The following is a 14,066-nucleotide window of genomic DNA, read 5'->3' as shown; positions in this document are numbered from 1 at the left end:
CGTAATTGGCCTTCAGAAAACCACAGATGAATGGTACAAAACAAAAGGAAAGAGAGTAGTCCTTAAGTTGGACATTAGCTGCCAAAGTCAGTTATAAACTCATGTCAGTTCTATCTCTTGTTGCATTTTACTTTGCTTAATATGGAAACTGTAAAGGAATATAATCAGATGGGTGAATCATGCAATATATTGCTAAATTTTAATCAGTTTTGAATTAATTCTTTACTGCCCTGTCTATGGTATCACAAATGTTGAGATTTGAAGCTCTTGCCTCTCCCAACCCAAAGACACTGCTGGTGTTGTGAGACTTCTTACTGTGTCGAGGTGTTGCCAGGGACAGTGGACCAGTTGATGGTGACTGGCAGTTAACTGCCAGGCATTGTTTGAAATTTAAACTGATAGCTTGATTTTGGTCAAGCCACTGCCTGAGGAATGCATCATCAAATGGCAGTCACTATTTTGTTAACAGGTACAATGTGTGGACCTGTTCTTTCCGACTGGGGTCCTGAGTATATGCAAATACACCACACTTGAGCCTGATCGACACTCTTATATTGCTTGTCAGTGTAATTCTTAGCACACTGAGGATTATTTAGCAAATGTTGTCCAATTACAGAATTGCATTTAATGTTGGTTAGGATAACTTTACTAACTGTAGAATCTTGCAGCGCCTCCTGCTGCAGGCATAATTCTTCTCATTATCACTTGTAAAATCTTTGAAATTCTGTATACCAGAGAGGTGTGGATGTTATCATTAAATTATTTAAGACAGCGGTCAAAGGATTTTGGGCATTAAGGTATATGGAGGTTGTGTGTGAAAGTCACTCTGAACTAGGTGATCATGAATTTCAGAGCTGGCTTGAAGGGCCACATGGCCTGCTCAGCCCTCATTCCGTATGTTCTTCCTCTGGTTCCTTTGGCAATTGTCTTAAATCTGTGTGCTCTGATAGCCAAGGCATCTACCACAGGAAACAAATACATTTCTCCTTGTATTTTTGAACATTTATTAAATCTAATTTAACCTTTTCTGCTTTGAGGAGGTGAATCCTTGCTTCACACAACTGAAATTTCTGATCCTCGATTTCATTCTGGTAAATCTCCTCTGCTCCTTCTCCAAGACCTTAACAGGCTTTATGAATAGAGGTAACAAAAGCATGAATAAGCATTAGAGCAGAAGCTGGGCTGAGGAGCAAAATCGGGCAATGTTGAAGTTGGAAATAATAGGTCTAAAGTGATGGTGCAACTGAGGTCAGCAGCTCATCCCTGGATCAAATACCAAGCTTGCAAAAAGGTTGGCTTAACCTCAGATTGTTGCGAGGAAGAGGGATGGAGTCGATTGCGAAGGAATAGAGTTTGGAAGGGGGGGCCAAAGATGAAGGCTTCAATTTTCCCAATATTTAATTGATTTTTGATTTATTGTCACATGTATACATGTGACGATAATAAATCATGGATACAGTGGAAGGTATAGTTTCTTGAGCACGAAACAGACAAAGTATACTGTTCATAGAGTACATAGAGGCGAAGGAAAGGGTGCAGAATATAGTGCTGCAATCATAGCTAGGGTGTAGAGAAAGATCAACTTAATATAAGGTAGGTCCATTCCAAAGTCTGATGGCGGCAGGGAAGAAGCTGTTCTTGAGCAGGTTGGTACATGATCTCAGACTTTTGTATCTTTTTCCCAGTGGAAGAAGATGGAAGAGATTCTGTCCAGGGTGCGTGGGGTCCTTGACTATGCTGGCTGCTTTTCCGAGGCAGCGGGAAGTGTAGACAATGTCAATGGATGAGAGGCTGGTTTGCGTGATAGACTGGGCTGCGTTCATGACTCTGTCATTTCTTGCAAAATCTCTGCTCATCCGGCATTGGATGCCTGGTAACCAGTCCGATAATTTAGCAGTAGTGGAGGAGTTGAGTAAGAACAGAGCAGTGCAAGGCTTCCAGTGTCACTATGATAACTTCATGTTCTGAGAACTTAAAATCCCTCTCACGGCAATAGCATAAATGTAATTAATGATGCCCTGGACAAGGGAAACGAGCAGATTTATGAATTGTGTTATCCTTTTGTGCTAATCTTGGTCACTGGAGAAAGTATTTTTGGCCCTCGCAGCTCTGACCACTACAAATGTGAGTAGCAAACTGGCCAGTGCTGTAGATGGACCCTATACCAACAGGACTGGAAGGAGACAGAATATAATGTGCTTTACTCTTGAGCTTCTGCGTCAGCAATAACAGGTTTAATAACTGTAATCTTTAACTTTAGCATTATAGAACCTATAACTTGCAGGCCACAACAATTCCACAATGTTTTTAAAATGAGAGATGAGTGAGACTTAAAAAACTTATTTTTCATTGCCAGGGATATTTTGTATATGTCCACAGCATTTTCCATGATGAATTGCCTTCACGCCTGCAGTTAATGTTTGATCTTTTTGAGTGACTTTATGCAAATTTTTAAAACTGCTACTTTCTTCAGCATGGAGAAGTCACAACATAATAGTAGAAGGTCATGTTCTCGGAAAATATGAAGCTCATTAGAAATGTACTATTTTGTTGCAGACGTATATGAATTGACTTGTATTTAAGAAAGTTTCATGTTTGCTAGTAAATATTTCACTTCCAATGAAAATTATTGATTTATATTCAGGTTTGCTTCAATGCAATAATACTTCCATTGTATTCTGACAAGAAATATGATAGAACTCAAAATAATCTAGATTGGCTAATGTTTGTAATCATGTTGGCTGTGACTGTAAGCATTTAAGTTAATTGATATTGTCAAGAATTGTTGAATCAAGCTGGATTCCAGATGTTAAAATTTATTCGGTTACAAGGAAGAAGCTGTGGGAAAACAAAACACCCCATTCTTCTCGTGTCTCATAATTTATTTGTTTTCTTTGCAGCTGTCCGTGTTGGAAATTTTCCTGGACTGCTGAAATATTACTATCCCTAGAGTTTTCTGTAAGAACAGCTGCCAATGACTGGAAAAATGAGGAAAACTAAACTGACCTACAAAGGAGCTCTAAAGTAAGATATGTATACTTGGCAATAAGATTTAACGCCACCCTCATAACCCGACATTGTTAGCAGAAATGTTTTAATTAAAGTACTTTTTGTGGGGGGGGAAAGAAAGCAAATTTTACCTGTTTATAAAGTCTGCAATTTCAAATTTGTAAACTTGGCTGCATATATTCTTAGAAGCTCAATCTCTCTATTTAAGTCTAAGCACAAATTAAATCAGTGGTATTAGGATAATTAGAGATTTTTAACACGCTGCAGACTGACAAATCAGAGATTAAGATAAAGCTACAAACTGAGTGAGTTTTTTTATATTTAGTTCTTCACCAAGTTGGTCTACACCAGGAAGAAACCTTGCCCTGTGTTTGTGCGATTTATTGGCCAAGGAATTTAAAAAAAAAAAAAGAATGTATTATCTCAAGGGCTCCTCTGAAACTAAAGTTTTTTTTGTTTGAAAATCCTGATCTCACTTTATTCCAGCCAGACATGTAGTCCCACAAGTCAGTGTGTTCTCATCGTCCGCATACCATTCTGATAACTTCATCTTGATAATATGGATTTATGAGAGCGGCAACTTGGTGGACAATTAGCCCCATGCTGTCCCAGTGCCACACCAAGATGTACGGTATGTGGAAAGAACTGAACGCATGAGAAATTGAATGAGAAGATCTAAGTTTTTATGGATCACCTTTTAGCTTTGACAAAAATAGTAAGCTTGTTTCTTGTGGCCTAATGAAGGAACACTTGAAGGACCTGGTATTTCAGATTTGAGGAAATATTGCACTTGTTCACTAGTTATTTAGTGGAATCATGGGAAATATGTTTATGTAAGTAAATGTCAGGATGATTCATTTAAGTCTTGCAATCTGATTCAGAGCTTTAAAGACAGAATAGAGGCCTGATCTAGCACCTGTGCAGTTGATTAGGGATAAAGGACTGCAGTGCAACAGCTATTCGAACAATTTGATGCAATGGGTAACCTAATTTTAAAAAAAATCACTTTCTGTTGGGTTTCAGACTTTAAGATGTTTCTATCTCAAAGCACAAACATGTTAAGTTCAAATGTTACAGAAGGATATATTATTTGTTACTGATAATGGGGCAAAATCATATACACTTCTGGCAGAAATGTTGCTGTTCTATTTATCTATGGACAGATTAGTGCACTGCAGTGGTAATGCTTGGAATTCTTTTGACACAGGAATTGTACGTGGAGATCTTCAAAGGTCTGTGGCGATTAAGTATTTGTGATAATACTTAAAACAGACAAGATTTCCCAAACATAGATTGGAATATCCCTAGGGCTAGGGGTTTGGATGGAGAGGAGTTTGTTAGGTGTGTCCAGGAGAGTTTCCTGACACAGTATGTGGATAAGCCTACTAGAGGAGAGGCTGTTCTTGATCTGGTGCTGGCTAATGAACCTGGACAGGTGGAGGATCTCTCGGTGGGTGAGCATCTTGGGGATAGCGATCATAATTCTATCTCCTTCACGATAGCATTGGAAAGAGATAGGGTCAGGCAGGCTAGGAAAGTGTTTCTCTGGAGTAAAGGGAAATACAGTGTCATCAGGGAGGAAATTAGACGGGTAAATTGGAAGGAGGCATTCTTGGGGAAAAGTACCGAAGGAAAGTGGAGGATTTTCAAGGAATGTTTGTCTGGAGCTCTGCATGACAACGTTCCGATGAGACAGGGGGGTGTTGGTAGGGTACGGGAACCGTGGTGCACGAAGGTTGTGATGAACCTGGTGAATAAGAAAAGAGAGGCGTACAGAAGGTTCAGAGAGCTAGGAGGTGTTAAGGATTTAGAGGAGTATACGGGATGTAGGAAGGAGCTTAAGAAGGAAATTAGGAGAGCGAGAAGGGGTCATGAGAAGACCTTGGCGGGTAAGATTAAGGAGAATCCCAAGGCTTTCTACAAATATGTCAAGAGTAAAAGGATGAGATGTGAAGGCATAGGACCCTTAAAAGGTGAAGGGGGAAAAGTTTGTGCGGAACCGTTAGAAATGGCGGAGGTGCTTAATGAATACTTTACCTCGGTATTCACGGTGGAAAGGGATCTGGGTGGTTGTACTGCTGGATTGCGGAGGACAGAAAGGATCGAGCATGTGGACATAAAGAAAGAGGATGTGTTGGAACTATTGAATGGCATCAAGGTTGGTAAGTCGCCGGGACCGGATGGGATGTACCCCAGGTTACTGTGGGAGGCGAGGGAGGAGATTGCGGAGCCTTTGGCGATGATCTTTGCATCGTCGATGGAGACGGGAGAGGTTCCGGAGGATTGGAGGATTGCAGATGTGGTCCCTATATTCAAGAAAGGGAACAGGGACAGCCCGGGAAATTACCGACCGGTGAGTCTAACCTCAGTGGTTGGTAAGTTGATGGAGAGGATCCTGAGAGACAGGATTTATGATCATCTAGAGAAGTTTAGTATGATCAAAAGTAGTCAGCACGGCTTTGTCAGGGGCAGGTCGTGCCTTACGAGCCTGGTTGAGTTCTTTGAAAATGTGACCAAGCACATTGACGAAGGAAGAGCGGTGGATGTGGTCTATATGGACTTCAGCAAAGCGTTCGATAAGGTCCCCCATGCAAGACTTCTTGAGAAAGTGAGAGGGCATGGGATCCAAGGGGCTGTTGCCTTGTGGATCCAGAACTGGCTTGCCTGCAGAAGGCAGAGAGTGGCTGTGGAGGGGTCTTTCTCTGCATGGAGGTCAGTGACCAGTGGAGTGCCCCAGGGATCTGTTCTGGGACCCTTGCTGTTTGTCATTTTCATAAATGACCTGGATGAGGAAGTGGAGGGATGGGTTGGTAAGTTTGCTGACGACACCAAGGTAGGTGGTGTTGTGGATAGTTTGGAGGGATGTCAGAAGTTGCAGCGAGACATAGATAGAATGCAAGACTGGGCGGAGAAGTGGCAGATGGACTTCAACCCGGATAAGTGTGTAGTGATCCATTTTGGCAGATCCAATGGGATGGAGCAGCAGTATAAAATGAAGGGTACCATTCTTAGCAGTGTAGAGGATCAGAAGGACCTTGGGGTCCGGGTCCATAGGACTCTTAAATCGGCCTCGCAGGTGGAGGATGCGGTCAAGAAGGCGTATGGCGTACTAGCCTTCATTAATCGAGGGATTGAGTTTAGGAGTCGGGAGATAATGCTGCAGCTTTATAGGACCCTGGTTAGACCCCACTTGGAGTACTGCGCGCAGTTCTGGTCACCTCATTACAGGAAAGATGTTGAAGCCATTGAAAGGGTGCAGAGGAGATTTACAAGGATGTTGCCTGGATTGGGGGGCATGCCTTATGAGGATAGGTTGAGGGAGCTTGGTCTCTTCTCCCTGGAGAGACGAAGGATGAGAGGTGACCTGATAGAGGTTTACAAGATGTTGAGGGGTCTGGATAGGGTGGACTCTCAGAGGCTATTTCCAAGGGCTGAAATGGTTGCTACGAGAGGACACAGGTTTAAGGTGCTGGGGGGTAGGTACAGGGGGGATGTCAGGGGTAAGTTTTTCACTCAGAGGGTGGTGGGTGAGTGGAATCGGCTGACGTCGGTGGTGGTGGAGGCAAACTCGTTGGGGTCTTTTAAGAGACTTCTGGATGAGTACATGGGATTTAATGGGATTGAGGGCTATAGATAGGCCTAGAGGTGGGGATGTGATCGGCGCAACTTGTGGGCCGAAGGGCCTGTTTGTGCTGTGGCTTTCTATGTTCTATGTTCTATGATGGAGGGATTTGGTAATAATAGTCAAAATCAGTTTTAATAGTAAACAATGATATATGAACATAGTTGGGGGCAGGAATCGGACCCTCAAGCTGCTCCACCATTTGGTATGATTGTAACGTTAACTACACGTTCTTGCCTTTCACCCCTTTATTTATCAAGAATCTAACAGCCTCGGCCTTAAAAATATTCAAAGATCACTTTTTGAGGAAGAGACTTATAAAGACTCCTGACCCTCTGAGAAAATATTCTCATCACTATCATAAATAGCCACCCTTTAATTTTAAACAGTGAACCCTAGTTCTACATTCTCCTATGAGAGGAAACGTCCTCTCTGCATCCACTTTGTCAAGACCCCTCAGAATCTTTTATGTTTTCATTAAGTCGGCTCATACTCTTCTAAACTTCAATGGATACAAGCCTAGCCTGTCGGATCTTTCCTCATAGAACAACCTGTCCATTCCAGGTACCAATCAATAAACCCTCTCTGAATTGCTTCCAACACATTTACATCCTTCCTTAAAAAAGGAGAGCAGTATTGCACACATTACTCCAGGTGTGGTCCCTGTAGAACTGAAGCATGATCTCGATGCCTTTCTGTCAAATGCCCTCATAATAAATGATAACATTCTATTAGTTTTCCTAGTTACTTGCTGTACCTGCACTAATCGCTTAGTTGATTCATGCACTAGAATATCCAGAGCCCTCTGCATCTCAGCTCCACAGTCTTTGCATCAGATAATATGCTTTTCATTTAGTTTTCCTGCTAAAATAGACAATTTTGCATTCACCCATGTTATACTACACTTGTCAGATCTTAACCTATGTCCTCTTCACTTACTTTCTTACCTATCTTTGTATCATCAGAAAATTTAGCAAACATAACTTTGTTACCTTCCTCTGAGCCATTTATATAAATTGTAAGCAGTTGGGGCCCCAGCACTGATCCCTGTGGCACATCTTGCCAACCAGAAAAAAAAACATTTTTGCCAATTCTCTATTTCCTGTTACCTAGCCAGTCTTCTCTCCATGCCCATATGTCACCCCTGCACCATGAGTTTTATTTTCCGCAATAACGTTTGGTGCAGCCTTCTGAAAATCGTAAGTACGATACATCGACCCAGTTCCCCTTTATTCACAGCACATATCACTTCTTCAAAGAACATCAATAAATTGGTTAAACATGATTTATTTTTCATAAACATGTTGACCCCTTATTACCTTGAATTTTTCTATGTGCGCTACTATAATGTCTTTAGTAGCTTCTAACATTTTCCCTCTGTCAGATGTTAAGCGACCTGGCCTTTAGTTTTCTGCTTTCTGTCTCCCTCCCTTTATAAAGGAGTTGTATTTGCTATTTTCCAATCTAATGTCATATTCCAGGGCGGCATGGTGACACAATGGTTAGCATTGCTGCCTTACAGTGCCAGGGACCCGGATTCATTTCCGGCCTTGGGGTGTTTATCTGTATGGAGTTTGCACATTCTCCCTATGTCTGCGTGGGTTTAATCTGGGTGCTCTGGTTTCCTCCCACAGTACAAAGATGTGCAGGTTAGGTGAATTGGCCATGCTAAATTGCCCCTCAGTGTCCCAAAATATGTAGGCTAGGGGGAATTAGTCATGGTAAATGTATGGAGTTGCGAGGATAGGGCAGAGGAGAAAACCTGGGTAGAATGCCCTGCCAGAGATATGACTTATTTCCTTTTTTAGTTTGGTTATAAAATCCTTGCAAGTTCATACTTTTATGAAGTATGACGTGTACCATGTATATTTGAAGTTCTTAAAGGTAAACATATTCTATCTAGTTCACTGTTAGCATATTGAAAAATATCCATAGAGCCTTTGTTAACTGGCTGTGGTTTATCTTTGCAGGCTCACTACCTTGATTGCATTGTGTTTGTTCAGCCTTAGAACTCTCAATACATTTCTGCACCAGGATTCTCTGAAAGAGGACATATGGAGCATGTACATGGTGACTCCTGAGAAAGTAGAGGTCTGAACTTCTATTCACCTTTTAGATATGTATCCACTGTGATCAAAACTTCTGTAACCATTTCTTTTGTGTTGTTACATTTTAAAACGGCCAGAAAAAAAATCTGCAGTAGTTTATATTGATAGAGCATGTTAAATAAACGTTGTCAGGTGATTAATGTCAAAACGTTTTGTTGAGATGGTGATCAAGATAGGAAGGTGCTAAACCTTATGATTATTCTAGTAGAATGTTTAAAAATTTTGGTACAGTTGTTGTCTTATTTTTACAGATTGGAAGATGTTGCATGTAAGGTTCACCAAGGTTGAAGTGGATATATCCTCCACTCTAGTTTGGTATCTGAAAATTTGACTAATTTCCAATGTATTTCTGAATCAGTCATAATTTGGAACAGTATTGGCCCCAGCATTGAGCTTTGGCTGGCTATGCCACGTACATCGGGACAGGAGACTGCAGTGTATTGCCGTGGGTTCCCCGTGGACGGCAATGAGAGTCCGCCAATCAGAATAGAGAGTCTGAGTCTTGATCTTCCAGGCAGCAAGGCTTTATTTTCCAGTGCAAGTCAACAAAGCCGGGATTTCTGGATGAATCCAAAGAACCCGTTCGCTTAGTCTTTTTATACACATTTCAGTTCCATATCTCAACATTTTTATCTTGCATTCAAGGCTAACTTTGCAGACCCAAGGTTAACTTCCGTCAGCCACCATTGTTTACTAAACCTACGTTATCTGCCCTATTTTGGATTGGTCACTAATGGATGTACTACTTACTTCGTGATACCATTGTGGTTACATCCTGCATCCTTATCTAAAGGCTGTTATCTATACAACCAAGGCTGTTATCTACTCGACCGTTGTGGTGCAGCTTGCTGAGCTAAGTCACATTTGAGGATTCATGTTTTCCTCTTCCTTTTTTGTATTTGTCTGTGAAACTATTTTCAGTTCCCAAGTGCTTCCTCTAAACTATTCAGCTCCCAGGTTTTTCATTGATTATAGATAATATATATATGTGTGCTGGTTTGATAAGATAATGTATACTTAACAGGATACAAATGTATACTTAATAGGATATATGCATAACAGGATATATTTATGAGAGCTTTTCAGATAATAATTATCTCTTACAGTATCTCCTCTAACAAATATCTATTCTGTATCTTTCAGTCATTCCTTTATCTGTTGCCAAGATTTTATTTGAATCCCTAGAGTTTTGAGCTTTATTGCTGTATTGTGTGGAACTTTTGTCAAATGCCTTTCTGATAGCTGGATTTCAAAATCCACGTAGTCAAGGAGATTGGACCAGCAGCATCTTCCTTTTTTTGATGTGATGACTTCAGTTTCAATCACAAATTCAAACATTACTGTTTTAAAATCTATAAATCAGAGTGATTCAAACACTGGTGCCTGTGGGACTCTTTTGGCAGCTTGTTTCTGTTCTGACACGTCATGTGCAGCACCAGCATTTGATACCTTCCTTTCATAAGTCATAAATTAAACCAACCTACACATTGACAAGGTGGGTACCTATGTAATAGATGACAATGTCAAATAGGATACGTTGCATTTTTGAAACCCAGATACATGACATCCAATAAACCAAAATGAAATTCCAGTAAACTGGTCGGACATGAGCTGTTCCTTTGGAACTTATCCTGGTCCCTTCTCTCTCATTGGAATCCGTACTCAAAGGACATCTTTTCTGCTATCCTCATCAAATTTTTAACAAAAATTTGCAACCAGCAATGAGCAATCTGTAAGGGAGGTCATTAATGAAGCAAATGAAGAATATTCAGCATAGGACACAACTGTGAGGAACTACTGCATCAGTGTCCTGGAATTGAGTTGATTGGCCTTCAACAACCACAACCATTTTCCTCCTAAGTATGGCTCCAACCAATGGAGAGTTTTCTCCCCGATTCCCATTGACTTCAATTTTGCCAGGTCCCCTTCATGCCACAATTGGTCAAATGTTGCCTTGATATCCAGGGCAGTCATTCACATCTCACCTCAGAAGAGTTCAACTCTTTTCTAGAATTCACATCTTAAGCCTGTAATGAGGTTAGGGTGGCCCTGATGGAATCCAAATTCAGCATCAGTGAGCAAGTTGTTGCCATGATAGTGCGGCTTGACTGTCAATAAAACCTTCCTATTTTTATATATTCTAATCTATATCCTTTTGCACACTGTCCCACTAACAGCTTTTTTTTGTAACATCAGCAAACGTGGATATATTGCTCTCAGTAATATGGATTGTTAAGTAGCTGAGGCCCCAGCATTGATCGTTGCATTACTCCCCTACAAACAGCTTGCCAACCTGAAAATAACTTGAACATTTATTTATTAGTCACAAGTAAGGCTTACATTAACACTACAATAAAGTTGCTGTGAAATTCCCCTAGTTGCCACAGTCTGGCGCCTGTTCAGGTCAATGCACCTAACCAGCACATCGTTCAGAATGTGGGAGGAAACCAGAGCTCCCGGAGGAAACCCACGCAGACACGGGGAGAGCGTGCAAACTCCACACAGACAGTGACCCAGACAGGGAATTGAACCCTGGTCCCTGGCACTGTGAAGCAGCAGTGCGAGCCACTGTGCTACCGTGCCACCCCTCCTTTGAGGAGAAAGGGAGGCGGAATAAAGGCAACCAGTAACTGGCGTCCTCCACGTGAGCATCTTAAACCCACGCCTCCCCTGATCCCTGTTTGTTTTCTATCTGGTAACCAATCCTCCATCCATGTCAATATATTATCCCCAACTCCTTATTTTGTCTAATAACCTTTTTATGTAGCACTTCAATGACTATCTTTTGAGATCCAAATACACAGCACCCATTACTAACCTTTTTATCTACCCTGTTGATTACATCCTCAGAAAAAATGAAATTTATTAAAACTTGTTAGGATAGAGGAGGTGGTGGTGTGATGGCATTGTCACTAGACTAGTAATCCAGAGACCCAGGGTAGTGCTCTGGGGACCTGGGTTTGAATCCCAGAATGGCAGATGTGAAATCTGAATTCCAAAAAAACCTGGAATTAAAAGTCTAATAGGAGTAGGCCATTTGGCCCTTCGATCCTGCACCGCCATTCATTATGATCATGGCTGATCATCCAACTAAGTAACCTATTTCCGCTTTCCTCCCATATCCTTTGAAACGGCCATGAAACTGTTGTCGATTGCTGTAAAAACCCATCCCTTAGGGAGGGAAATCTGCCATCCATACCTGGTCTGGTCTACATGTAACTCCAGGTCTGCAGCAATGTGGATGACTCTTAGAAGCCCTCTGAAATGGCCTAGCAAGCCAGGGACTCCCACATCCCAGCAATTAATGGGAAAAAAAATGGTCAACAGTGTACTGGACTGGCAGCATGGTGGCACAGTGGTTAGCACTGTTGCCTCACAGCGCTAGGGACCCAGGTTCAACTCTGGTCTTGGGTGACACATTCTCCCCATGTCTGCATGGGTTTCCTCCCAGGTGCTGTGGTTTCCTCCCACAGTCCAAAGATGTGCAGGTTAGATGGATTGGCCATGGTAAATAGAACAAAGAAAAGTGCAGCACAGGAACAGGCCCTTCGGCACTCCAAGCCCATGCTGATCATCATGCCCTAACTATACTTAAAAAACCTTCTGCTCTAACTCGGACCATATCCCTCTATGTCCTCCCTATTCACGTACCCGTCCAGATGCCTCTTAAATGTTGCCAATTTGCCTGCTTCCACCACCACCTCTGGCAATGCGTTCCAGGCACCCACCACTCTGCATGAAAAGCTTCCCCCACACATCTCCCTTAAACTTCCCCCCCTCACCTTGAACCTGCGTAATTGACACTTCCACCCTGGGAAAAAGCCTCTGACTATCCACTCTATGCCTCTGTTCTCTGTCTATGGAGGTAGGGTTTGGTAGAGGGCCTGGGCAAGATACTCAGAGAGTTGGTGCAGACTTGATGAGCCGAACAGCCTCTTCCGCACTGTAGAGATTCAGTGGATGAGCTAAAGTTTATTTGTGGGAGGCTCACCAGTAGAGTATTGGACTAGTTGAGTCTGGGAGAGACAAAGATTCTAAGGGTTTTGGAAGCAGATGCCATGGATTGTGGCCTTACTTGATAAAGGATATACTGGCACTGGAGAGGGTGCAGAGGAGATTCACTGGATTGATTCCGGAGTTGAGAAGGTTGGCTTATGAGGAGAGACTGAGTAGACTGGGGCTATACTCATTGGAATTCAGAAGAATGAGGGGAGATCTTATAGAAACATATAAGATTATGAAGGGAATAGATGAGATAGAAACAGGGAAGTTGTTTCCACTGGCGGGTGAAACTAGAACTAGGGGGCATAGCCTCAAAATAAGGGGAAGCAGATTTAGGACTGAGTTGAGGAGGAACTTCTTCACACAAAGGGTTGTGAATCTGTGGAATTCCCTGCCCAGTGAAGCAGTTGAGGCTACCTCATTGAACGTTTTTAAGGCAAGGATAAATACATTTTTGAACAGTAAAGGAATTAAGCGTTATGGTGAGCGGGTGGGCAAGTGGAGCTGAGTCCACTTACATGCCCGCACAAAAAGATGAGCCATGATCTTATTGAATGACGGAGCAGGCTTGAGGGGCCAGATGGCCTACTCCTGCTCTGCATTCTTATGTTCTTTATGTTCTAGAAGTTGACCTTTGAAACCTCGAATAATCCTTCCAGTATTGGGGTTGACTTGTATGCCAAGCATAAAATGTGAACCACCATGTTGGTGTAGGTGGTTGCCATTTTGAAATGGGGTAGGGGAAGCAAATACATAACACCGGACGACACGGTGGCACAGTGGTTAGCCTCACAACGCCCAGGGACGCAGGTTCAATTCCTTGGGTCACTGTCTGTATGGAGTTTGCACTTACTTCCCGTGTCTGCATGGGTGTGCTCCGGTTTCCTCCCACAGTCCAAAGGTTAGGTTGATTGGCCATGATAAATTGACCCTAGTGTCAGGGGGATTAACAGGTTAAATGTGTAGGGTGATAGGAATAGAGCCTGGATGGGATTGTGCTCGGTACAGACTCGATGGCTGAATGGCCTCCTGCTGTACTGTAGGGATTCTATGAATTGAATCTGACACTTGTTATTGAATCAATTCTACAAGCAAACCTTTAATCACCATCAAAGCATTTTAAAACTGTCCTCGGCACGCAAAACAATGAGTTGTCAAATTCCTTCTGAATCACTCGGGCTATTGCGTCATCCTAAATATCTCTCTCTGGATCAGATTTGGCACATTCTGTTTCAGAATCGCCCCTTCACAATGAACCATCTTCATGTTTATCCATTGATTTGAATATTCTGCATTATTTTGAACAATCTGATGTCAAGCTTGGG

General features: G+C 42.2%; 1 protein-coding gene across 6 annotated transcripts in view; it reads left to right on the top strand.

Moving 5' to 3' along the window:
* Window positions 1-14,066, top strand: part of st3gal5 (ST3 beta-galactoside alpha-2,3-sialyltransferase 5) — a 219,366-nt gene that overhangs the window by 164,948 nt on the left and 40,352 nt on the right. For 5 of the 6 annotated variants that reach the window (XM_078223763.1, XM_078223724.1, XM_078223733.1 and 2 more), the window contains exons 2-3: window positions 2,901-3,024; window positions 8,602-8,722. In XM_078223763.1, coding sequence (XP_078079889.1) covers window positions 2,975-3,024; window positions 8,602-8,722 — 171 coding nt within the window. In that variant the 5' untranslated portion in view covers window positions 2,901-2,974. Of the gene's footprint in view, window positions 1-2,900; window positions 3,025-3,526; window positions 3,641-8,601; window positions 8,723-14,066 lie in introns of those variants that run through there. The other variant, XM_078223773.1, reaches the window with a different exon arrangement.

The sequence above is a fragment of the Mustelus asterias genome, chromosome 1 (genome assembly GCF_964213995.1).
Source record: "Mustelus asterias chromosome 1, sMusAst1.hap1.1, whole genome shotgun sequence".
NCBI classification, from domain to species: domain Eukaryota; kingdom Metazoa; phylum Chordata; class Chondrichthyes; order Carcharhiniformes; family Triakidae; genus Mustelus; species Mustelus asterias.
Note: the sequence above shows the minus strand (reverse complement) of the source record. Positions and strands in the feature narration are given on the sequence as shown.